We start from the raw sequence: 25,190 nt of genomic DNA on the forward strand, positions 1-25,190 counted from the left end.
ACACCTTTTTTTTCCATTTAGATATACGATATGCAACATTTCTCTGTTAAAATATCTAAAAATGATGATAGGTATGTTATTTTGTTGAGTTGAAAACTTACATTATCCCAAAGGTTTGAACCCAGAGAAATCCCAGTTTTACTCAAGGTAATGGTGCGTTTCAGTTGGTCACCTGTTGCTAGAGAGGTAAAGTCCCCTTCCAATGGAGTAGCATGGCGAGAGACAAATCATTTTCGAATCCCATTTAAATAGTGCGATGAATTACACATATGATGTTTGTCAATTCACTGTGACTTTCTATAAATATATCTTTTAAATTGAAAAAAATGTTATATGTAATTCATATCACAATTCAAACCGGAACAGAAAATGATTTGTCTCGCCATTAACCAGCAAACATACTTTTTCTGAAATAAGGTCCCATGGGGCACAACAGAAGGGGCGGGACTTGGCCTCTCTATAACTTCCAGGAGAGAGTCAGAGAACGTAAAGAGAGTAAAACTTTATTATATTACCTCATTCGTGAACATTTCTGCCTGTGTCACGTGTTTAACAATGAAGACAGCAACTCCCATGATCCCACACTACTTACGTATTTTGTTTTGTTTTGACTGAAAGACCCCTAGCAGCAGAAACTACACACTGTGCATTTAAGAAGCTCCCATCTTGGGAGTACACATTTCCATGTTTGAAGCCATGCTTTTACAACAACACAGAGTCTCTCCTTTATTGTTCACCCCTTCAAAATACAGGACTATTTGCAATCAAAGTGACAAATGAAATACACAGTCATAATGGTAAAGATTGATATTTATTTCTCATCACAAATAAAAAGAACCATGCTTACTCATCACAGAAAGAAAAACAAAAATGAGAAGCGCTCAGTCTTTGATTCTTTACCGACGGTGCTGTCGGAGTGTTTTTTGAGAATGTGAATAATAGCACTCTATGAAGATTGAAACTCTTAAAAAATCCAAGCCTATGCCCATACAATGAAGCCCCCAACCCCCTCCTCCCATAGCCTTTACCCACCTCCACCCAGCTCATTTGTCCCTCCCCGAACAATGATCACAGCATTATTTGAGTGGGTCAGTCTGAGGGCTCTCAGTCCCCAGAAGTCTTAATCACCTGGAACAGAGTGACATTGTAGAGCACCTGGTGTCCGTTGTTCCAGGTGTACAGGACCCTCTCCCTGGGGTTGTAGTCCATCATGGAGATGTGGGAGTATTGATTGTGGAAGGGGATGTCTGTGTACTCATAGCTTGATGTGTTGGTGTAGTAGGCAAAGTAGATTTTGGCACCAGCCAGGTGGGAGTTGGTGACATAAAGTGTCCCACAGATCATGAAAGACTCTCCTGCACTGCGCTTGGGAAAGCCCGTGTCCCAAGTCTGCAGCACTTCCAGACTCTGAGGCTCCAGGCGGCTGATGACAATGTTTCCAGCATTGGGGATGGTGGTGTAAACGGCCCACAGGCCGTTCTCATCTGCCATAAGGTCGATGTCAGAGGAGCCACCCCAGGAGTAGGGAAAGGTGTTGTTGTATCCGGCCCCACTCAGGCTGCGCTGCACCAGAACACTTCGAGAACGGAAGTGGTATTTGATGATGATGTTGCTCTGGTACTTGTTGTAGTACAGGGATCCGTTGTAGACCACATGGCCAGTGCCTGCCCAAGGGTGAGGCAGCAAGTGCTGCACAAAGTTCTGGCCCTTCATGAAATCATTCATTGTGCGGTATTCCAAGACACGTCGCCCCTTGAAGTAACCATCCATGGACCACACCTATGGAGAGAAGAAAAATGAATTCCACTGGGAAGAATGAACTAACTGATGAAGATGAGAGGATCAAAAGCTTTCAGGAGAATATTGTTGTGCTTTACCTGACACACCTCTCTGCATGAACACTGTGATTAATGTTTTACCACAGTCAGTGGAGATGATGCCCTCAGCAAAGTAAGCATGTTGTGAGTATGTGCTGAATCTCTACTTATTTAAGTGTCAGTCTGGAATATGATTAAGTACATTTACTTGAGTACCATATGGGCTTTTCAACTCAAATTGTGCAGAGTTGAGCCGAGCCGAACCCAAGTTGGATCTTTGGAGTGGTGCCAGAGCACACCCTCGCTACCGCAGCCAACCTGTGACAACCCCTCTTGTCCCTTTCAGTCAAGCCTGTTTTGCAATACTCAACTATGTCTGTGCAGGAAACCTGAGAGTAAGGTGTCTGTGTGTTCAGCTCTGAGTAATTTTGTAGCTTCTTACTGAATCTCATTTTCTCTCCAGTGGCCCTGTTTGTATTTTCAGACATTTGCTGTATTTTGCTGTTTCATCAGGTTTGCGTTCAGCTTTTTTGGGAGTCTTGTTAAGCTACTGCTGGTGAAAAACCCAAATTTTATGATTTTGCTGCTTCATAGTAAAAACTTTTAATCAACTAAATAACAGGGGACTTTTCTTGTAAAGAATTTGTAGGAAATGAGTGGAGCTTTGTTAATGGCTTCAAACGGTAGTACTGAGGGGTGTATTTAAAGCTGCTCCTTTCACCACTGTATAAGACAAGCGCGTCATCAGTTAAAGACACACCTTAAAGCAGGTAGTCCTCTTGTTATGGAGGGGAAATCTCAGCCATGCCAACGTGCCCAATCAAACAATCAAACCGGGCCAGCACATGTGTAGGGAAAACCTCCAAAGTTTTTTGTTTTTTTAGTAATATTAATTCATGAAGATGTTGATTAAAGGTTCTCATTCATCCAGTTCATGGTAATTTCAAGTGCTGTATTGAAGGCAACTGGACTTGTTTCAGTTTCTTGAAGACGTTTCACCTCTCATCCAAGAGGCTTCTTCAGCTCTAACTAACTGGAGGGGAGTTGCAGGCTTTCTAAACCCTGTGTGGGAGTGTCCTTTCAGAGTCGTTAAGGACAGGTGTGAACTCTGCTTTTCAGAGTCATTAGGGACACTTGTTGTAGGCCACCTCCTCCTCTCCCCTCAGAGGAGGTGGCCTGCAACTCCTGTCCGATTAGATAGAACTGAAGAAGCCTCTTGGATGAGAAGTGAAACATCTTCAAGAAACTGAAACAAGTCCAGTTGCCTACGATACAGCACTTAGAATTAATTCATAAACAAAGTTTTAAATGGGGGGCTTTTAATTGTTGTGGACTACTGCTACTTTTCACAGTGTGGTATTAGTATTTTTACTTAAGTGAAAGATCTGGTGAGTGCATGTGTTCATGCAGTTGTGCATACTTGAATGTGTGCAAAAAACTATTGATCTCTCCTGCGTGTGGGAGTGAAGATGTTGCCTGTGCTTTTGCAGTCAACCACCACTTGTGCTCCCTGCCCCTTCCAGTCCACATTTACAGAAAATCAATCCATTTAGCAGCTCTATCTTTTTCCTCAAGTACTCTCAGCGGATCTCTCCACTGACATGGCCCCTCTCTGGCTGCGTCTCCAATCTCATTCCCTCAATGCATCCACTGAGCCACAGTTCAGCCACTAATTGATTAAATTAAACTGCAGTTAACTTAGATATTTCTTTTGTCCTTAACATATCAAGATGAGCTTTGCTAAGATGGAGCGCTCGTTCTTCTGATGCTCCACTCATCATTTTTCTCCTCATCTTCTTGCCTCCTTACCGTGTATGGAATAGGCACCTTTCTTCAATAACAAACCCCAGTGGGGGAGTGGAAGGGCATGGGAGGAGTTGAGGGTGGTGAGGTAGCGCAGTTGAATTATGGAGAAGGGGAGATTATGGAGCATTAAGCATTGTTTCTCCCTCTGCCTATTAAATGTCTCCCTCGAGCTGAGCGGGAGAGAGGGGCTGAGCCAGGCCGAAGCTTTAGCACGTTAAGACCCAGCCTTTTTTATGGTTGGATCCTCAGTGACATTTGGTGTGGGTGTTGATATTGTTGATGTATCTAGCTATTAATACAATCAGTGATCGATCTAAAGAGACTAATGTGATATCAGCAAGTCAGGTGATTAAAGATAAAGACCAGGCCATTCAATCACAGAAATTGACCTTTTCTGATGGCAATATCTATTCAGCCTGTTATGATTCAGGCTGGGATGACAAAGGCCATCGTCATCTCTTCTCTTAAAATTCATCAGTTTCCATTCTCCACCATCACCACCACTACCCCGATACACCAGGCCGCACAGTTCCTCTTCCTGTTCTTCCTCCTTTGTGAATTTTGCCCCTTTGCTTCTTACCATGCGTCTGCCCATGCAAGACCGCATGTCATCTGTAATCAGCTGCAGCCATTACTATATCATCTGGGTCCAGAGCATCCCGTCACACTCCTGGTAATTACCTAGGTGATTTAGAAAACTTTAGCCCAAACAACTCATTCATTTCTCCACTGATGATTAAGTGATTAATCAGCTGGAGTTGCAGTGACAGAAGAAGACACAGAGGAGGGAAAGGGATGCTATCCATCAGTGACTCAGCTTTGCGTTCTCCTCTTTCAGAGAGCTGAAGAAGTCCTACTCAGGCAAAACAGTCAATCAGTCATTAAGTATCGTGACAGTGTTGCTGTGAGGGATTTTTTTTGAGAAACTGGCGGAGTGCAGCCTGTTTTTGACAATGACTTTGTTTTACTTTATCTAGGATGTTTTCTGAACTATGGAGGGAGAAAAGGTTCTAGTTCAGGGTTGAGCATAGGAACACAGGGACTTACTCTGTTGTCTGAGCTGGGGATCATGGTGTCTGTCATCCAGGAGCCGAACCTTGAGCCTGATGCACGCACTGTGATGGGATTACTGACGCCAGTCAACTTCCCACAGCCTTGAGGTCAAAGAAGAGAAAGAGGTAAAGACTGCATACAGATTTATAGATGTTTTTATGGAGACACCGTGACACATAAGACACAGGGAGACATTTATTTTGTGCCAGGGAACTCCAGTTATACAGCTCATCTGAAACATGGTGTCTAGGGTAGGGTACATATGATTATGTGAATTTATGCACAGCTGTAAAAACATTGTATAATTTCTTCACTTCTTGCAGATGACACTCACATATATGTATCAGATACGGTGAGATTTAAGCACTCTCCACAGCCATGAATGTTACTTTCAAAAGGATGTATGTGGATGTATTGATTGATATCACAATTTGCAATTTTACTGGGGGTGAAGAAGGTGTAATTGCATCTACTACTTGTCATATTGGGGCTTGGGGTCTATAGCACCGAATCTGAATCATTTCTCTATCCATCCATCTCTATTAAAATCTAGATAGATACAGATAGATTACATATTTACTTTTTACACAAATGACTAGGTGAATGTTTTGTATTATGATATCTGTTTCTTTGTATTATTAAACATGGGTCTTTACTCAGCACATTGAATTGCATGTTAGTGAGTGATATACAAATAACGAGAGATGGATTTATTGATTGATTTTTCTGAACATATTCAATATTCTTGTATTTTTTCTTTTATCTGTTTTCTGTTTCCATTCTTGTCTTATCTTACTTTTCTTTGCATTTGCGTACCTAGTTTTGAAAAAGGACTTAAAAAAAATGTCTGCAAATAAATATAGATCAGTGAGTAATTATTATTTCTAATTCACACAGGTGACACTTGATCTCTGGGAAGCAGTGAGGTCCAAAAATACACCTGTAATTGCTGCTTCCGGAAATCTTCGAGATTGCCACTTTAAGTCATCAGTTTATATACTGTATATGGGATTTTGTAAAATCATCAGTTTGAGGTAACACATTACACGAGAACACGATCAATTATTCATCCAGGCTTTCTAGGCCAATTGTTTTTAATTTATGCAGATAATTCGAGCTCTGAGCAGCGTGGTAATGTTGACAATGTAGAACAAAGATTTGACAATTGATGATAATAATTAATCCTTAATTCCTTTATGCACAGCTGTTGTCTATCCTCTAATTGTTTAAGTGCTGCATTGACATTTGATAATGAATTTCAAATTAAGCATTCAATGACTACCCACCCACCCACACCTGTTTGCATAATGCATACAACTTATACCTAGTTTCTGCATGCAGGAGTGGAGCCTGGTCTCCAGCAGCAGGACTCTCTGGCGCAGCTCCTCATAATCATAGGCCCCCATCTCTTCTTGGATGGCCATCAGCACCAACGACAGATTCCTCACTTCCTCCCGAAGACGAAGGATCATCTTGGCATCGGCCTTGTATTGTTCTAGCACTGGCAGCAGGGGGAGCAGCTGGGTCACCTTGTCTTTCAACTCCTAAGTTATGTACAGAAAGACACATGGAATAATAATGTGTTAATAAACTAATTTGTGTCACTTTAGGGATCCTCAGTGAGAAAGTCTCTCCCTCTTCTTTTTCCCCTCTCCTTTGTACGTTCATAACATAACAAATATATTTCCCCTCCATCTCCAGTCAACTGCAGTCAACATTACAAAACATAAACATCCTACATTGGAGGTCACCTCCATGGATCGCTGCTGCAGTCAGGCTAATAAATAGTGAAGATAAATCCATTTTTTAATCCAAAAAGTTTGAAAACTAATCTCTGAGCTCTCCTACCGAGGGTGAATGGCTCAGGATCAGAGCAGAATCCAAAGTGTCTCTGAGTGTTTATTCTTCCAGAAGATTTGGCTCTGCAACCAACTCTCTTCTCCAGAGCTGAGAGCTCCAGATCCCTCCACGCTTCGCCCAGCCCCCTCCACATAACACATGCCTGTTTACTGTCTAAGCAGGTTTGGGTGATTCAATTTTCACCTAGTTAGAAGCAGTGGTACGCTGGGTGTAAACGTGTTCTGTGACTCATCATGTGTTTAGAAATGAAAAGAACAATGTGTCCTTATGTAGGAGTGCAGGAAGCAGCAGGAGAGCCGGGCCTCCTGCTTGGAAGGTAGAAGGCTCGAGAGAGAAATAGGTGTATCAATAAAGTGTGGCCGCCACAGGAGGGGCTGTTTCCTCCTTGTTAAGGTTTATCGTAAATCTGGTGATGGAGCAGCTCTCAGCCCTGTGGCGCCACATCATAAATCTCATTTTCCCCTTTTCAAGCTACAAAAATTCGCTCTCGTTAATCTCCCACGCTTTGCCATTGGCAACTTTGAGCTGAATGCATTCATCAGCCAACCTGCTCTGGTCAAATCCTGCTTTTTTTTAAATACTTTTTTTTCTCTATATTGGATTGCAGATTTTCATTCTGATAAGTCGGAGGATATAATGCTTACTATTCTGCATATTGCAGTCATCTGTGGCTTTACTGATGAATGAGCCAATTTCATAAACATCTTCATTACCTCCACTGCACTTGCTTTCATAAAACACACTGAAAGAAAAACACAGCCATTCATGCTCGTCCCTGTGCTTAGGCAGAGTCTCAGCGGTAAAGCACACTTAACATTTATGAAGGTATCTTTTAATCAAACTATTTTATGGTCCATCTAATGTCTGTAAGAGTGTGAAAAATGTGGAGAAAGCCAGGGCAAGACAGCTGGCTGACAGGAAGACAAAAAGGCCCACTGATAATGGCAGATGAGCCTAAACTTGTAGAGAGATAAGGTAGAGATAAATGTTACTATATGTGCCTGCTTTCTTAGAGCAGACACCAGAATGTTAAGTATATAGAGTCGGAATAGAGGCTGAGTCAGGAGAGAGAGGAAAGGATGTAAAGAGAGGAATACAGAAAAAAATACTTTTCTTCTGGGTCCAGGAGTTTAATAATTCAGGAGGATGTGAATTTGCTAAAATTTCCTCTGTGCATGAGTCAATGACTCAGAGACAGTCTTGGAATTGAATTTGTGTACCTTTGCCTATGCAGCAGTCCATCGAGAGTCATACAAAATTTTATTGTCTGTGAAGAGCGAAATGTATCTGGCAAGGTTTGTGTGCACACGGAGTGCAGTGCCACATCTAGTGCATCTATCTGCATTCACTTCACAATAATACACACGCACTGCTGTGCAAGAGGTGACAGACAGCCAATTACCTGAAAGCCCTTTGGATTGAGACTGCGGGGATTTTCCGAGGCCACCTTCAGTTTTCCATCCACCACCTTCATTAGGCTCTCTGTGTTTCTTACATACTGTAGATCTCTGTACGTCCGCAGGTCCAACACCTCCATTGACTGGCTAATGTTCTGAACCTGTCACACACGCGCGCACACACACACACACACACACACACACACACACACACACACACAAATACAAACACACACCACCAAACCCCCGGGAGACACATAATAGACACAGAAGAATTGTTTGTGTTAATTCTAAAGGAATAACTTCTTTTTTTTTCAATTCATTATCAGATAAGCAGCTCTAGCTTGCAACTAGAACTTGACTGAATAGTTGATTTATTGATAGGTAATCAACTAGTTGATCATCAATTAATCAGTTCAGTATTTTTTTTGTAAGAAATGGCAGTAATTCTCACATGTGAATATTTCTGTTTTTCTTTGTGACATGACAGTAGGCTGAATATTTTGGGGTTTTGGATTGCTGATGACAAAAAATGACATCAATGCTGCTGTGATCCCATCACAAAATGGTCTCTACTACTAAAAGTAATCTTTAGATTAATTAATACTGAAAAGTTCCATCCATTGAAATTCTTCATAAATATATTCCAATTCAAATAAAACATGTTAATATCTGCTTCAATTTACCATAATAGTTTGGTTTAGGATCATGTTAGCCACAGACTCATGGAGCACTGAAGAACAACTGTGTTTTCCCCCATTATTTGCACTGAACTGTCTATTAAAAGTTTGAGCTCTTCATCCAGTATGAAGAAAAGGATGGATGAATAAATAAAACCTAACTACAGTATGTGCTATACGATAAATGTGTTTCAAAAAGGGATAGCCTTAAACAAAAAAACAAAACATTTCTTTAAAGTGCAGAGTTAAGCAAAGGCACGGCTGAGTCGGTATGAAATACCCTTAGAAAAAAACATAAAACAGACAGGCAACAAACAACGAGCCAAAAGCAAAAAAATAAGAAACAAACAGCAAGAATAACCAAGATGAAAGGAGTGGTGCTTCAAATAGCAGCACAGGATTTAACAGGCTAATATACAGACACACTACATTCATAAATTATGCAATAAAAGTCAACAGGTATCCAGTTATCCAGGATATAAATATACTTTCTCTCTCTGATATCAAAACAGAAGGGTAGTAGCACCGTTATGAGTGTACACAGGTAATGGGTACATACTGTAAAAACTAAACTAATGCAAACTGAATAAATCTTACAGAGGAGGAAACATGCTGTCAAGTAGGTGTTTATTGAATCTCAGTTCTCAGAGGAATCAATTTTGCACTATGTTTAATTTTTGCGAGGTACTCAGCTTGCTCACTCTTTGACAGCCCACTCTGCTGCTGCATAACCAGCCTACTGTTTCATACACCCCCTCAGCTCCTGCACGTTGTCCTGAAATGGCCAGAAATCATCGGAACATTGACAAATATTGCAGTTCTGTGGTGCATATAAGGAGGCTCACGTGTACATATGTCCAGCTACCCACACCAATAGACACCCACCCACACAGGCACGCGCCACTGAAACTCAGAGCACACAGAAGATATTTATTCCAACAACTCCCAGCAAAAACAGAAACAGTCCGAACTCTCAAAGGTCACAGTTTGGCATAAAGTCTGTTTTGCACCTAATGCCTTGCCTGCCTACTCTTTGACATCCCACTCAATTACTTCGTGTCCAGCCTACTGTTTTCTACACCCAGCTCATCTCCCACATGCTTCATGAATTGGCAAGGGATTTTTTTGGATGGAAAATATATTCTTTACCAATTAAAACTGTTCTGACAGCAGTACAGATGGACTAGTTGGAGGAATGTGTTACAGTAAACTGTTTCACCAGCCTGCAGTCTAAACAAAAGGATTGTCACCATCCTGCTGTGTGTCAGTTGGGATCCTCTGAGCAGTGGTGATCAGAACTGATCCACACACACAAGGCATTTCATCTAGCCCCCATCCCCGTTGCTCCCCAGAATTCAATCAGTCACAGGTGTGTCTGCCTCATGTCCAATGCAATGAGTGACTCGGTACCAAATCCTAAAGTGTCTTTCTGTGTGTGCCCTCCTATCTCATTTTATTTCATCTCAACCCAAACAGTTGGACAGAGAGGTCAAAGTGGGATGAGGTGTTCAAAAGTCTGCACCAAGAACATTCTTACACCACCATCCTTCGGGGTCAACTGTGCTTTGGATGGCATTTTGTCTGCCTGTGCAGAAAGCTGAATAGAGACTCTCGCACAAGGCTGGTTTACATTCTTTGAGCAGAGGGCGGCTTTGACATTGTTAGTGTAACCTTGGCTTTCTGTGTCAGGCAGAGCCTTTGTGGATGTGGTCTGCTATAATAATTGGCCACATGCTCTGGGTTCAAATGGGGATGTCTTATCAGGCATGGTGCTGTTATGTGCACATACACACGGACTCATGAGTAGTCTTTTAACTTGTGGCTTTCACTTGTGTGCAGCTCAAATAGCGCTGACCCTGGGTGTCCTCATTAGCCTGAGCTGTGGACTGTATTTGGCGGGAGCGCTTGGCTCTGATAACTGCTGTCTTACAAGCAGTGTACAAGTACAGAGGGTAAACAGAATAACATAAACGCCCACACTGTATAATCAATACAACATTAAATATATTTTTGCAGCTTATAATACTAAAGATCCCTTCTACACATGTAGTAAGGCAATAAAAAATCTCTAATATGTGGACAACATTTGGCAGAAAAATATTTATCTTATTAAATCCTTATCTGGCACCTACTTCTTCCTCATTAAAATGGCCAAAACTTTGGCCTCTAAACTATTTGTGATGTCACAAATCATGCTTGTAGGCCTGCCTCTTTAAATCCAATTTTTCATTGCGCTCAGAGGAAATTCACACTTTGAGCAATGAATGTGAAAACAGCCTTCTGGTATCAAACTCCACACATACATCATTCGACACAGTGAAGCTCAAGTATTCAACTGTAGGAACAAAAAGAAAAACACACTTTTGACTGGAGGGGGACTTTAAGACTGTGTCAAAGAGGTAATGATTTCACCTCATTTCAGGAGGCTTATTTTATCTAATGTATTGTAAGTGACAGCAACACAAACTGCGCCCTCAAAATTAGAGCTGAAATCTACCCCTCTTTGACATAGACTGGATATATGCTTCAAAAATAGCATTTATCAAATGTATTATTTGTTTTTTTTTTAGATTAGTCTTCATTTCAGGCTTTTCATTGTTAAGTTTTAATAGGTTTCCATTGACAAAATGTTCTTGTCTCCGGAGAATATCATTTTAATGTGACTTTCACCTGTATTGTATGTCTGTCCACAGTTACAGTCACCAAAGATCAACTTGAAATGTTGACAGCTCTGAAAACCTTTCAGTGGCAGAGAGTGAAAAGAAAGATGAGCAGAAAATATCGATTTTATCTATGGGTGCAACTAACTGTAAATTATGTTATTGATTAAAGTGCTGATTATTTTGACAAAACGTCTTCAGATTGCTTCTTTTGTCCAACCGAAAGTCCAAAACCCAAAGACTCTTCAATTACTATCATAAATGACAACGAAAGGCAGCAAATTCCAACATTTACATTGAAATTTTTGTCAGAAAAATGACTGAAATTATTAATTAATTATCACAATAGTTGGCCAAAAAATGCGTTTGATCGACTAATCAATGCAGCTCATTTTAATGTGAACTTTTGTGTATTTATTTAATAGTTTTTATAAATTAAACTGACAAGGGACAAGTGTTAATATTGCTGTTCAAGAATGACACACATGTAGCCGTCCCATTATTTCGTACTTATCTATCTTTTTATTTATTTTTTTAATTTTAGCTGGATGTCAATCTCTCTGGATTGATTGCAGCTATTCCAGGGATTGATTCCAGGGAGTTGCAGCAGATCACCTGTTGTGCCGGATGTGGAGACCAACTCATAATTAATGATTTAAAGCAGCTAGGGGAAATCCCCTCATGGCCATTCAGGGTGTCATGATGCCCTTTTGCAAAGGCTGAGGAGAGGTGGGGATGGCACACCCAGGTCATTCTGAGTTCTTCCTTGACATATGGTTACACATACACTACTCGCACATACTGTGCTGTATAGTGCTCGGTAGACTCGTCGGGGATTCATTCTGCATTTAATCTACAAACTCACTTGCGATGAGACATGTGAGCAGCACTGACAATACTGGAGAGCTGACATACAGTTTGTAATGTATTCTGTAGTACACATATACTTTCATGCACATATCTGCTTTCCCCCGAATATCTTCATTTAGTTTGTCAGTTTCTCTGCCAGAATATGCCTTCTCAGTTGGAATATGCCTCTTTTAAAGTGTGTGTGAGTGTGGGTTTTCACTGTACAGTATCAACGTGTGCTTGAAACAGCAGCAGGCAGAGGCTGTCAGGGGAAAAGGTATACTTCAATGAGACTGAATGCAATATGTGAATTCAGGTGTCTCATTGATCCATTAGGACCTCAGAGCCTATTCAGCATCTCAATTTACCACAACCTCTCTGCACTAGACCACATCAATGTCAGCCCCTCCTGTCTTACTTGCTCTCCTCTGCCTCTCTGCTCGCAGGCTTTCGCTCACTCTGTCGATCCACCCTCTCATTCACCCACTTGATGGTTTTGAGTGTCCACAAAAATGGCTTTCAATGAGCTGCCACAGCCCATAAAGCGAGTGTAAGCTATTAGATATTATTCATCAGGTTGTTATTATTTAGTTTTGGAGAGACAAGTGGATAAGAACGGAAAGATGCCGATGTACTGCCTGCAAACCGCCAATCGATGCAGCTTCAGGTCTGAGGAGTCAACTTGTAGTTGTGGATTGCTTGTGAGCAGAGGTCCTTTCCTGCCTTTACTCTCACTCCTGGTCTGTGTGTGTGTGTGTGTGTGTGTGTGTGTGTGTGTGTGTGTGTGTGTGTGTGTGTTTGTGTGTGTGCGCGCGCGTGTTTATGCACTAAACACAAGCAGGAAATTACATTTGCATACACTGCACTGCACTGTAGGTCAATAACACTCTACTCCATGTATTTGAAACATGGATTTATTGTCTGCTTGCTGAAACAGTGTGGGTTTCTTGGCTCTCTGCATGCTTGAGGGTTTTGTGTGTGTACATGTTGTTGTATGGCATAAAATTTATTTGCTTGTCATACATCACACGAGTATGAAAAACAGTGTTGATTGATATTTTTTACATAGAGAAAGACAGCACGAGCACAAGTCTGAGTAAACAGATTTAGTTTGTGCAACATTTACTGTGTAACTTTGCAAACAAAGCATTCGCTAATGATTGGCAAGACACTTAATTTTCCTAATTTGTATCTAATGGATTAATATTTATAAAAGAAACATTATCATTGTATGGCTCAGTGAATCCAATTTCATGGATAAGTTTAGGACATTTCTTATTAAGGCAATCCACGCTTCACTCACTTTAAGCAACTCTGCTCCTTAAGAAAGAATAGTTAAACCAACAACTCTCATCTGCATGATTGATCAACTGTGGGGTAAAAGCAGTGGGACTGTTCACTTCAGCATCGTGTATGTAACAGACGGCACCAGACATGAGCGCAGACACTGTGTGGCAGTTTGTGTTTGTGTGTCTGCGTGGGTAACAGTCGTGTCTCAAAGTGAGTGTGCTATTGACAGCTGTCACCTTCTCCATGAGCTGGCGAAGTTGCCTGCTGCGTGGGTCGCGGTTACACATGTTCTGAGCCGGTGCGACCACGGTGCAGATACACTTCCCATCTGCGTCCTGTGCTGAGCTGTAGATCTGCCAGCCCTCCTCTGGGCTCGGGTACAGAGCCTGCAAGAACACAGAGACATATATATCTTAGAGCAAGTGAGCAAGTGAAGGAACTGGTTGCTTCTGACTGCCGTTGTTTATCTGTTGCTACCAAACAGGCTTTTCAAAATGCAGGGGGGCAGACACGATATTTTATTCTGCCAGCACGCATCAACTGTAATCTGAAAAGTGTTCCACCCGTATAAAACATTTCTAAACTAATAAATTTATCTAATACTTGAAAGTGTTTTAGAAAGTGTTTGGAGGAAAAAAGACTCTTTAATACATTCCATATCGTGATTAGTTGTGCCCATTCTGTCACCATAAGTTAGCCGTGGAGTCATAATTTCTCCATGGCATTCTCTTTGCAGTCCTATCAGAAGTTTCTCTTCCCCAAAGGCAATTAATGGCAATTGATTCCTCCAACTCCTCAAAATCACTTGCAGTCTAATTTTAGTATTAACTGAACAGCAACTTAGAGCGAAAAGGCGAAACCAGAGACTGACAGAGGTGCTGCTCACAGCAGTAAAGACAAGAGAAAAGAGGATAAATGATTTGGATGGAAGAAAAGGAAAAAAAATAAGCAGAAAAGGTTCAGATTAAGATAAGACAAGAGAAATGCTGGAAAATACACAAAGGGTTTCAAAACACATCGGCACAACAGCACTAGAGTAACATCTCGATGGAGAATGAACAAAGACAAAGATAAATGGGAGGAAAATGGAGGTTTCAAAGAAAAGAGGAAGAAGGACGAATCTGGCCGGGCTGTGTGAAAGCAGAGCATCTAATAAGTTTGGACAAGGAGAGGAAATGGAGCTGTTCGGGATCGATAATGCAGGCCGTTACCAGTGGAGGAGGGGTGAGGCTGAAAGGGTGGATGTCTCTCTCTGACTAATCCAATCAAAAGTAGTGCTGTGCGTTTGCAAGCACACGTATACACACAGTTTACGCAAAGGCCCGGCCGGGACGATCCGTTCATTCACACGACATCTACACACACTCAGCATATAAAGCAAAATGTAATGAGAAAAGGAGCAGCCATTTTAGTGATGAAATTAAAGACCCATCCACATAAGTGGAAGGAAGAGGCTGGAAATAAAATCATGCGTCTCGGCTCTGTGCCTCTCTCCCGCTCTGCTCAGAGCTGTGTTGTGCTCTGCTCTCGTCTCCTTGGGTCGGGGGATCAGATTAAAATGTCTTGGGGGACGGGGGGACTGTGTGATTGGAGTGTAAAGTAGCAACCACCCTGCGAGCCAATGTGCTCACTGTCACATCTTGTCACTCCTGCCAATCCCTTGGCACTCAGGCACCCCCTCTCTCCCTTTCCTCTCCTGCACTCACTGCTTTTCCCTCTTCCTCCCCCTCAAAATGAGTGAATTTTAAATCTGACTTAGTCCAAATGAAATGTGGGAAACAGACTATAGCTGCATGAGTATGACAATCACATTGTACATTTAATTCTTCAGAATATTTTATCTGTTTCATTATATTCAAGGTATATTAAGTAGACTCATATAATGGGAAAAAAAATCGACATTTTATTCAATTAAGTAGAGTAATATTCTATTCCCATTTTCTATTCATACAGTATTACATACATACATTAGCAATAATTCAGTATGACTGAATGTCTACTGTGCACACAAATGACTCACAGTGGAACTTATTGGCACTCTGGCTAAATTATCATTCCATTATTCTTAATATTGATGCATATTTAGGAGTCGGTGTGAAGCCACTCCCTGCAGTGACTTGCACAGTTTTCAGTCAGTCAGCACCTTTCTCATTATAAGTCATCTTTGAGGCAATCCAGCATCAGAAGGCTGTTAGGTGGAGAGATGTTAGAGGTCTGCAGAGGCCAGAGTTAGAGCTAAGACAAGACGAAAGAGGCAGTCTACACCGCAGGACCTCCTCCGATTTCTTTCAACTGTCTCTTTCACTCTGCCATTGCCTTGGGGAGAGATTCTTTTCTTCTGTCCTCTGCCTGCTTCTCACTCACTGTCAGGACTTGTGTTTTATTGCAGCATGTGTGTGTGAGTGCTTATGTGTTAAAGTATTTGCGCGTGCATGGCTGTGTACAGTACATCTGTACATTTGTTGATGCACATGCACAAACAATATATAGAGTATTTGCATGAATTCCAATAGACTTTCATCATGCATTTACTTGTGCTGGTTTAGCCACTGATTTACCCCCAAGAGGGTTTGTTTGGAATAATCCTTGCAGCTGTAAAGCGTGATTACTGCAGAATGGAGGAGAGCATATGCAAGGCTACTATGAAATGATTGTAAGATAGTGGATCGTGAGGGCACAGCATGACACACCGACTTCTCATTACAGTTGATACCCTGTGGTGTTAACAGGTGGAGGTTAGCTTGCTTCAAACAGCAGAATCCACTTAAGTTACTCACTTCGAGGGTATGTGCAGCCTCCTGCCTTCAATAAAATTACCTCATATCCATACATGTGGGGGTTGTCTGCCTACGCACCAGATATTCACTTTTGGTCAAAAAAGATTCTTGCGAACTGATGCAGAAGTGCGCATCAATATTTCATACTGATATAATCCTGAAATGAAGCCACAATTGTCGTTACAATGGCTTTTTAAAATGATATGTTACATAGTGGGCAGCAGCAATAAGTTGAGAATTCAACTTAGAAAGTGCTACTGGAGGCATGTCAGCGCCATTATCATAATACTTTCTTCATTATCCGATGTGTTTAAACTCATGCTGTGCTCCTCATATGCTCTTCGCAAGCCAGGGAGTTTTTATTTTTTTACAGCGACAGATCTTCTCCCCTCTTCATTAATGTTTCATAAATGCTGGGCTGAAATTAAGAGCTTATTTGAATCAGTTCCAATTTCATTACCACCCACCTATCCATTCTGCACTAACTTCTCCCATTCTCATCACAGTGTGGCAGTTTAGAGAGCAGGAGGGAAGAGGTAATTCTTAAATGCAAATGTGCTATATGCTTTGTGCCCGAACCGTTGCAAGGAGATCTATATATCAGCCCTCATAAGCAACTGATCTCCCGGTGTGCGAGTATTGAACTTGAATATGTTTTGAAACACTGGGTTATTTATGTAAATACAAGTCTCCTCGCTGCAGTGAAGAGTGGGTCATTGACATTGGCTCATTTAACATATTGCTCACACCATGCAGCCAGATATCCCATTAGTGTGGGAAAAAACAACTTCCTCAATATGTAATGTTATCCGTAATTATATCCAGGGTAAGTAGAAGGAAATGAATGAATAATGTTTGCATACCGCAGGGAGGTCAGGCACCAGAGCGTTTACATTTGAGTAGTGATGATAGCGTAACCTGTGCTATGATCATCATGCTATCAGTTGCGGCTAGCTGGGAGCACTTCAGGTCTGGGGATAATCCTCTCCTCCCAGACATAGACGGTGGTTTCAGGAGAGAGGAGGCATTCAGTTCACCGTCCCAGAAATTCATCCATTAGATGTGAGGGATGAAAAAGAATATGTAAGTGCCAGATTTGAAGCTGTCACAGTCATGGCTGCCATGCAAAAAAACCTATTAAGAAAGAAGACAGCAGCAATGAAAACAACACGAAACCACAGAGGGCAAGAGCGATGAAAATCAATTGGGTTTGCTCTCTAAAGTGAAAATTAGTCTTTAAGATATCCGTCTTGCCCCCTTTGCACCATCCAAGTGTTCCCTCTGTTCCCATGACATCACATCTGACAGCCTGAGACTATGAAGTCCCACCATCAACTGTTGGCATGTCTTCCACCTCAACCTCCCATCGTTCCAACAGAAATCTGATTAAAGTGTGATTTACTGATACAGTGATAGGCAGAGGAGGACGAGTTGTGGTTTGAGAAAGGCTGACAGGGAATAGAGAGATGGCTCTAATTTCCTCAAATGCTGCCCAGTTGCAATGCTGAATGACAACTTCGGTTAAATCCCTGCTGAGAGAGGGGAAGACGAGATGAGATGAGGAGGTGTGGCCATTACTAAGCTAAAAAGAAGTAACTAAATGCTATTCCAGTAGTTTTTCTGCCTCCTGTACACTGCAGACAAGAGATTCAGATTAGATGTGTCTGTGTAGTTTAGTAGCAAAACTAACTAACCAACTTGTGCCATTACCTGAGTGCTTAACAGAGTGCAAATAAGCTCAGAACTCTTGCGCTGTTAATGATTCAAAAGTTCGTAGGAATTATCCAATTAGACATTCGAGCTGCTGGTGGTATCACTGTCGAGTGTTGCGGGATGGACTTCCTCTGGCGTTTCATTAGACCGACCCTGGAGCTGGCTGCTGTAAAGCCAGAGCTAAATGAGATCATAAATCTACAGCTCCATTCTTTATGAGCATGACGGGAAGTCTATTATAACTTTCATAAGCAGCAGGCAGAATGGGCAAACAGGCAGAGGCAGGCACGAGTCCTGAGATATGAGGAGAGGGCTGACCGCTGCACTGGGAACTGAGCTTGCCGTCATATCTGAGAAAGTGCAACACCTCAGAGGATGGACAGAACAAGAGAACTGAGATATAGTTGTATGGAGAGAAAGAACAAAGCGTGGTGAAAATGTAGGAGGCGTCAAGGTGTGATAGTCTCAAGGTAAGGATAACAAAGTAAGGGCTAGTTCCGATGTAATCTATCTCATTCTTCCTTTTCCATTCTTCGATGCTAACTTTGTTTATTCAAGTTCTTCAGCTTCACTTTCCTCTCCCTCAACTTAATTCAATTCAATTCAAAGGGGCCTTTTTGGGATTGAAAGCAGACGTTTACATTGCCAAAGCAAGTTTGAAATAAAACAATAAATAATGAACATCAACAGAAGATTTGGCTGTTAGAAAAGTACAGTATATACCCAGATATGTAAAAAATACATTTTAATAATGTAGAAAAATTTAGACTTAAAGTTGAAAATATTATTTTTTTATATTTATATAAACACTGCAACCTCTTACTTTTTTAAAATAAATAAATATGTTTTAAGATAATCATAGAGCCGGAAGAATATTGGTTGGCTGATATTGGCCTATCACAGGTATTACTATCTGTGTATCTGTTAAACAGAACATAATGCAGAAAAAAATGTTGGGGTAATTTGTAGTTATTAAGATCCCAGTGAAGTTTACTTCAGTGCACTGATGTCATTGTGACAATAAAGTTTATTGTTAGACTGTAAAATATCCTGCCTGGTACATGTCTTTGTCAAGTCAGGTGTTTGATGACCACTTTTGAAAAAATGTATGTTTACAGACAGTATATATTCTGTACATATGAATAAATATCAGAAGTTTTTACTTCTTAATATCGATATCAGCACCAGCCCCAAAAATCCAGTATAGGTCGGACCCTAGATATTTATGCTGTATCTATGTACAGTATGTGTGTCAGTCTACAGAGGTCAGTACTACAGCGCACTAATCCTCCTACTGTATTTGCCCAGCAAATGTGGAAGGTTTTTGTTGCTGTCCATAGTTCAAGGTCTTTTGGGAGGTTTCGGCAGTTTGATTTCCACATCTTGCCGTGTGTATTAGGTGCACATTGATTCTTCTCTGGGGACCCAGGTGTGCCTGTGGCGGCCTCTCTCCATGGAGAGGCCGTGCTCACTGAGTCTGTACACAGCCAAGGTTTTTAGTGGTTTTGGGCTGGTCACAGTGGTCAGGTAATCTGCCACTGTTTATTCTCTGTTTGGGGCCAGATAGAATTCCAGTTTGCTCTGGTTTTTGGCTGATTCTTTCTAGTGTGTCAAATAGTTTTCTTTTTGCCGTCTTAGAATTTGGTTTAGTCTCATGGGATTTCTGTCTGAGGGCTCTGCTTGTGTCCCAGTAGCAGCTGGCTGATGGGGCTTCTCTCTAGGATCTCTATGAGGTTATTGATTATATTAGGGTGACTGTCTTTTAGGTTATTATAAAACTTAATGTTTTATAATAACCCCCCCCCCCCCCCCCCCCCCCCCACCAGCAGACTGATGTTTAATGCCAGACATTAACTTCTCTCATTGCTTGTCCCCAGCAAAGTAGCGACATCTGTCCCTGCTACACAGAGCCTAGTTCTAGCTAAACTAGGGCCAAACAATCAGATCTAATTTTTCCCATTTGCCGGATTTTGCTTTAATTGACTGCATAAAATAAACATGAAAACACACACCCGCACTCTTCAAATGACCAATCAGTCAATCCTCAATCCACAGGCCAGCTGCTGGCCTTTAAAATAAAACTCAATGAAGACTCCTGCTGAAGTCCCTGGTCTCTCCTGCTCCCAAGTAAAACCGATTACCACAATCAGCGCAGCATGGTTGCCAGTCAATAATATGACTCATAAACTCATCATGCCCCTCTCCCTGCTGCCTCCTTATTCCTCCCCGCTGCCTCCCACTCCATCACTCCCATGACTGCCACCTCTCCTGTGTGGTGTCCTGCTCACTTTCCATCTGTGGCTCACTCACTCCAATCCAGATCACACTTGGATGACAGCAGGGGTGGGCAGATGCATGAAGTGTTTTTTGAAGTGGGGGGCTCACTTGGAGAATTCTTGGAGAAGTGACAGAAAATGACACTCAACAATGCTCAGCACTTACAAGCAAGCAGTTACAGCTTTATACTTTTTGGAGCAGGCTGCTAGCACCTTGCCAGGTGCCCTGGTGAAGAGCATTTGGCATCCACTTTGTTGTTAGACGGGTACAAGATAGCTCTACCATGGCTGGTGTTAAACAGAGGAGGGAGATGAGAGTGGCAGGGCAGACAGTGTGAGAAAACAGTGTAAACTGTGAGAACACAGTCAGTGCTTCATTGGTGGAGTATATGGATTGCAGAATCGTGTGAATTGTGAGATCATCAAATTGCTTTCAAAAGGCAAAGCAATGATTCAGGCTTAAGTTCAGCTGGTTGGAAATGACACTGTTACGGCAAATGAGCCATGTCAAAAGCCCGATTACTAGCCCAATATAGTCTGGAATCAATAAGGCTTTGTACACACACAGACTATTACATAATTAGTTAATGTATCAAAACAATTTAAAATGATATTACAAGATTGGCTTTTGCTGAGATCCTGGCTCTGCACACCACTTCACATTGACAAGGCAGTAGAGGACACCTGTCAGGGTCTGAACTTGGATAAATTTGGGATGAAGGCATTACGATAAACATAAAAGCCAAGTACTCAAATAAAAATCTGCAGCGGTCTTTAATCTTTAATCCATAGCCAAGAATCGATCTTTACAATCTGCTTTATTGGATTGCACACTGGATGTGATAAAGTTTACAGTCCCACACCTCGACAGACAGAGGCTGGGTGACCCCAATCAGATTCGGAGCCCCGGCTCTTTGTATGCTGCCATTTGTTGTTCCATGCTGCCTTTTGATGGGGAGAGTATTTTCTTCACTCTTCTGCCTCCACAGCTTTCTTATTTTAGATATCAAAGGGAAAGTAAACACACACACACAAACCCACGCACACACAGTATACAACCACAGTATACATTATACAGGTTTATGATTTATTTATGCCCATCTCGCACACACACATGCACGTATAAACCTAAAGTTTTTCTTGATAATTTGGTGTCTTTTTAATGTGCTATCTAGACTTAAAAAAAATTACACAGAGCGCAATTACTGCTTAATGGGTTTATGTCTTGTTACTACTGTAGAGCAGACAGACGTATCTTCTGACTTTAACTTGTAGATTACACCAGGGCACAATTCTTGGACTGGTCTTACTTTTATTCGACATCTTCTGACATTGTTTATAAGTATGATGGCTCTGTTCTATGCTGATGACACACAGCTTAATTTCTAATTCTCAGTTTTTCAAGGCTGACCACACTCCCCTGAATTATTTCATGCATTACAGATGGATGGCTCAGAATTTCCTTCAGCTAAATGCGTGGCAAAGTTAAAGTTGTTATTTTTGGTGATTAACATGTTGCAAGACAAACTGAGCAGTGTGTAAAAGAGCATTCAGGGTTGCTTCTTCCACTTAAGGATTGAATGGTAAATAACATACTTTATTATATTTACACATTATTGTACTCGTTATACTTACATTTATTATATAATATATACACATTACACATTCACACTGTGTAATTATGCTTTACTTATACTTCCTATCTATCATAATATATTTATATCATCCTTAAATAATGTATTCTACTCTGTATACGTATCCTTATATACATAATTTATATGTGTACAGCATATCCTCCATAATTGCGCCTATCCTGTAGAATTCCTGTTTGTACCTTATGAAGTTCATGTCTCTCTGCAATTATATTTATACATATTTATACTTTTCTAGTATATAACTATACACCATGTGTGTATTACAATCATGGGTGCAGCTTTCCATCTTGGTCATATCTGTATATGTGAAAGGTGAAATGAGTGTGTGGTCTTTTTTTAATTGTATTTTCTTTTATTCTATTTTTGTCTTGCTGTGTCTCTTTTCATTTGTTATCCATCATTCAATCACTTATTTTCACTCTGCCTCTTCTGTATCAAGAAAATGGAGTTTGAGGGGTCAATAAAATCTTATCCTTATCTTATCTTATCTTATCTTATCTTATCTTATCTTATCTTATCTTATCTTTATCTTATTTATGTAGAATGTATTTTACCTTTGAAACTATATGCTACTTCCAAGGGCATTTTGGTATCCAACCATCACTGAAAGCCTAAACTGTGGAACAGTTTTCCTGCTAATGCTGCTGAATGTGTCGGTGTATTCAAGCTTTTATATCTAGTAAAGGTAAAACTTAATAACTACCTGAAAAATGTATGTTAAATTTACCTCTATCATACTATTTATTTCCTTATTGTTGTATTTTTACACACAGTACTTTGTGAACAATGATTCTGAAATATGTTATACAAATACTGTTGAAGATACGTTTCCTATTACATTGACTGTAATCAGGATTTTGTATGAGCACAGCCTGGCAGGTTTACAGCTTATCTTGGCTTGACCAGCCACATCAGTTCCATGTAAGAGTTCCAGGGTCTCTACCGCTCATTAAGGAACATGGTTTTGCACTATCCAGATGTTTACAAGCATCCAGGCAGTGTTGTGCTCAGTGCCATCTCAGAAGGGCCCATAAAAACTCAGTCAGCTGTGTTGTTGGATCAGCTGGTAAGGAGACAGGCACAGAAAGCAAGTGAAGCAGACTTTGAAAATAGCTCTGAGCTGGGAGAATATGGGACGCAGCATGCATGGGTGCCAGGGTAGGGAGCAGCCATGCAATGGCCACTGGCACACTAGCACCCGAGTGTCACAAGAGCGTAGCTAGATCGTCTTTGATTAGAGCTCTAAACATTGTGTGAGTCACGACTGCTTCTAAGATCATCACAGGCAAATGTCTCATCAATAGTGATGGGACTTTGAGGCGAGGTTTTACATTAAAGTTTTATTCGCTGCCATTGTTTATGAGGAGGGATTATTTCTGTCTCAAAGCGAGGACATTTCCCATCACAACAGAATGTCAGACTGTAATAATTCCTGGCACCATCAAACTGCCTCATCAGTTTTGATGAAACTTTGATGAAATGAACTTCAATAGCAGCATTTCTTCCTCCATTGGTTGTGAATGAGGGTTGCCTGAAAGAAAATAACCACTCATAACTATGTAGAATATTCTATTGTATCCAGTCTTTTGTAATGCAAATGATAAGGCTCCCAGTCATGAGGCTTGATTAGAGTGAGTTTACTGAAAAAAAAACCCCACCAAAAAACCCCCCAAAAAACTTTTTTTTATTCCTCTTGACCCTAAACAGTAAAAAACAGCTATAGAAAATAAATGAATGGCTTCCGGACCACACCACCCAGAGAGAAGTTGGTCTCCTACAGGAATATAGAGTTTGGTGCAGGAGATAATTAAAACTGTTGGATTAGATTATGAATTTAATTATGTTGTGCTCAAACTTACTTTCTGAGATACATACATGCTGCAGAGATAACAAAACCTGTTACCCTGTGCAAAGACACCTTTTCCTCCAAGGAAAAAATCCCAACCTGACAGCTCACTGCAACATTAAGGGCGACACAAAGTGGCGGATTGATGTTTTAACGAACCGTTATAAATTATAAAACATCTCTTCGAACAGATGGACCTTCGCCCCTGAGACGAGAATGCCTAAACATTCTCAGAGTACACGTTTAAGCGCACAAACATAGACACATACACATGCAGTCTGCACGCACACACGCACGCACACACACACACATATCCAGATGGTCGCGGATCTCTTGGGACGTTCAATTTCGTTCAATCATTTCATTAGACCAAGGCATTTGCTTAATGGGTAGGGTGCCATAAAAACACACTCAGGATAGAGGCAAAGGCAATCATTAACCGCTGATGAACCAGAAAATGTCTAATTCATTCGTCTCCACGATAGTTCTCATGGTCTCTCCTACCATCAGCACACTAAGACAGAAAAACATAGAACTTTAATATTTGTGTGTGTGTATAAACAAAACACCTTAACAAAAATGCCTTTTTTTGTGACAAAACACCTCTAATGCCCTTTCTGTATGTATGACCTCCCTACAGGCCAGAGTGTTGGATTAAAGGAGAGGAGGATTGAGAGGATTTGGAGACAAGCAGAATGAGGGAGAAATAAGACGTACTCGAAACTGTAACATTGTCTCAACCTCCCCGTCTTCCACATCACCTCTGAATCTGAGCACCATCCTTCCCACCCTGGAGGTCCCTGACAGATGGGATCAGCCTGAACATCACTCAGAACAGCTCCCTACCTCCCGTCACCCCGGCAAAAAACATATGATTTAGCACGGCCGTCCACACTGCACCCTCCGCCTCTCACCATCACTCACAGTCACAAGCTCACAATTCAGCATCATTACACTTAATGTGACTCACCCAACAACATGTGCATCATTCACGTTTGGTTGAAACATTGCTCTCGCATGCATGTCTACTTCCACCATCTCTCTCTTACTAGTACAACACAGACCCTCGAAGTCCCTCTTCCATCAGTGCTCCCTTCTGTAAAGCCCCTCTATCTGTAGTTAATCATGTAAACACACACTAACTCACATGCTCGTGTCTTCCCAATTCTTCACTATGTCCCTCTGTCTTCTGCTGTGTCACTCTTTCATCTGTTATTTTTTCTTTCTTACATTTACAATAAGAGCATGCACAAACAAATGCAGAGCAAACACACTTGCAGAAAAACAAAGAAAGTCATACGCACGCTGACAATCCTCTCTGAGGTGCCCCCTCTGGAGATGGTGGTCCCGTTGAGCCCCACCAGAGAGGGCAGAGTCTGAGACATCCAGTTGGTCACCATGGCCATGGTGCTGAGCACCGCCCCGATCTTTAGCATGGGGACGCTCATGTTTGCTTCCTGTGGGGCCCCGGCGCAAACGGCCCTACAGCCAGCCCTACCCTACCCTGCCCT

General features: G+C 41.4%; 1 protein-coding gene across 1 annotated transcript; it reads right to left on the reverse strand.

The window, feature by feature from the left end:
- Window positions 1-1,049: 1,049 nt before the first annotated feature.
- On the reverse strand, window positions 1,050-25,190 carry olfm2a (olfactomedin 2a). Its single transcript, XM_073494652.1, has 6 exons — window positions 24,984-25,190; window positions 13,649-13,798; window positions 7,939-8,094; window positions 6,001-6,220; window positions 4,671-4,777; window positions 1,050-1,779 (listed from the first exon to the last, which is right to left on the reverse strand). The coding sequence occupies exons 1-6, from the start codon at window positions 25,125-25,127 to the stop codon at window positions 1,105-1,107; spliced, it is 1,452 nt and encodes a 483-aa protein (XP_073350753.1). The 5' UTR covers window positions 25,128-25,190; the 3' UTR covers window positions 1,050-1,104.

This window comes from Pagrus major, chromosome 23, assembly GCF_040436345.1.
Source record: "Pagrus major chromosome 23, Pma_NU_1.0".
Classification (NCBI taxonomy): Eukaryota; Metazoa; Chordata; class Actinopteri; order Spariformes; family Sparidae; genus Pagrus; species Pagrus major.

What these genes read in the sequence shown, in the direction of transcription:
- olfm2a (XM_073494652.1), bottom strand. Translation starts at nt 25,127, where the DNA reads ATGAGCGTCCCCATGCTAAAGATCGGGGCGGTGCTCAGCACCATGGCC. An exon ending in TCAATCCAAAGGGCTTTCAG is followed by an intron (nt 6,221 to 7,938) that starts GTAATTGGCTGT and finishes TACATAACTTAG; the next exon opens with GAGTTGAAAGACAAGGTGAC. An exon ending in TCCCCAGCTCAGACAACAGA is followed by an intron (nt 1,780 to 4,670) that starts GTAAGTCCCTGT and finishes TTCTCTCCATAG; the next exon opens with GTGTGGTCCATGGATGGTTA.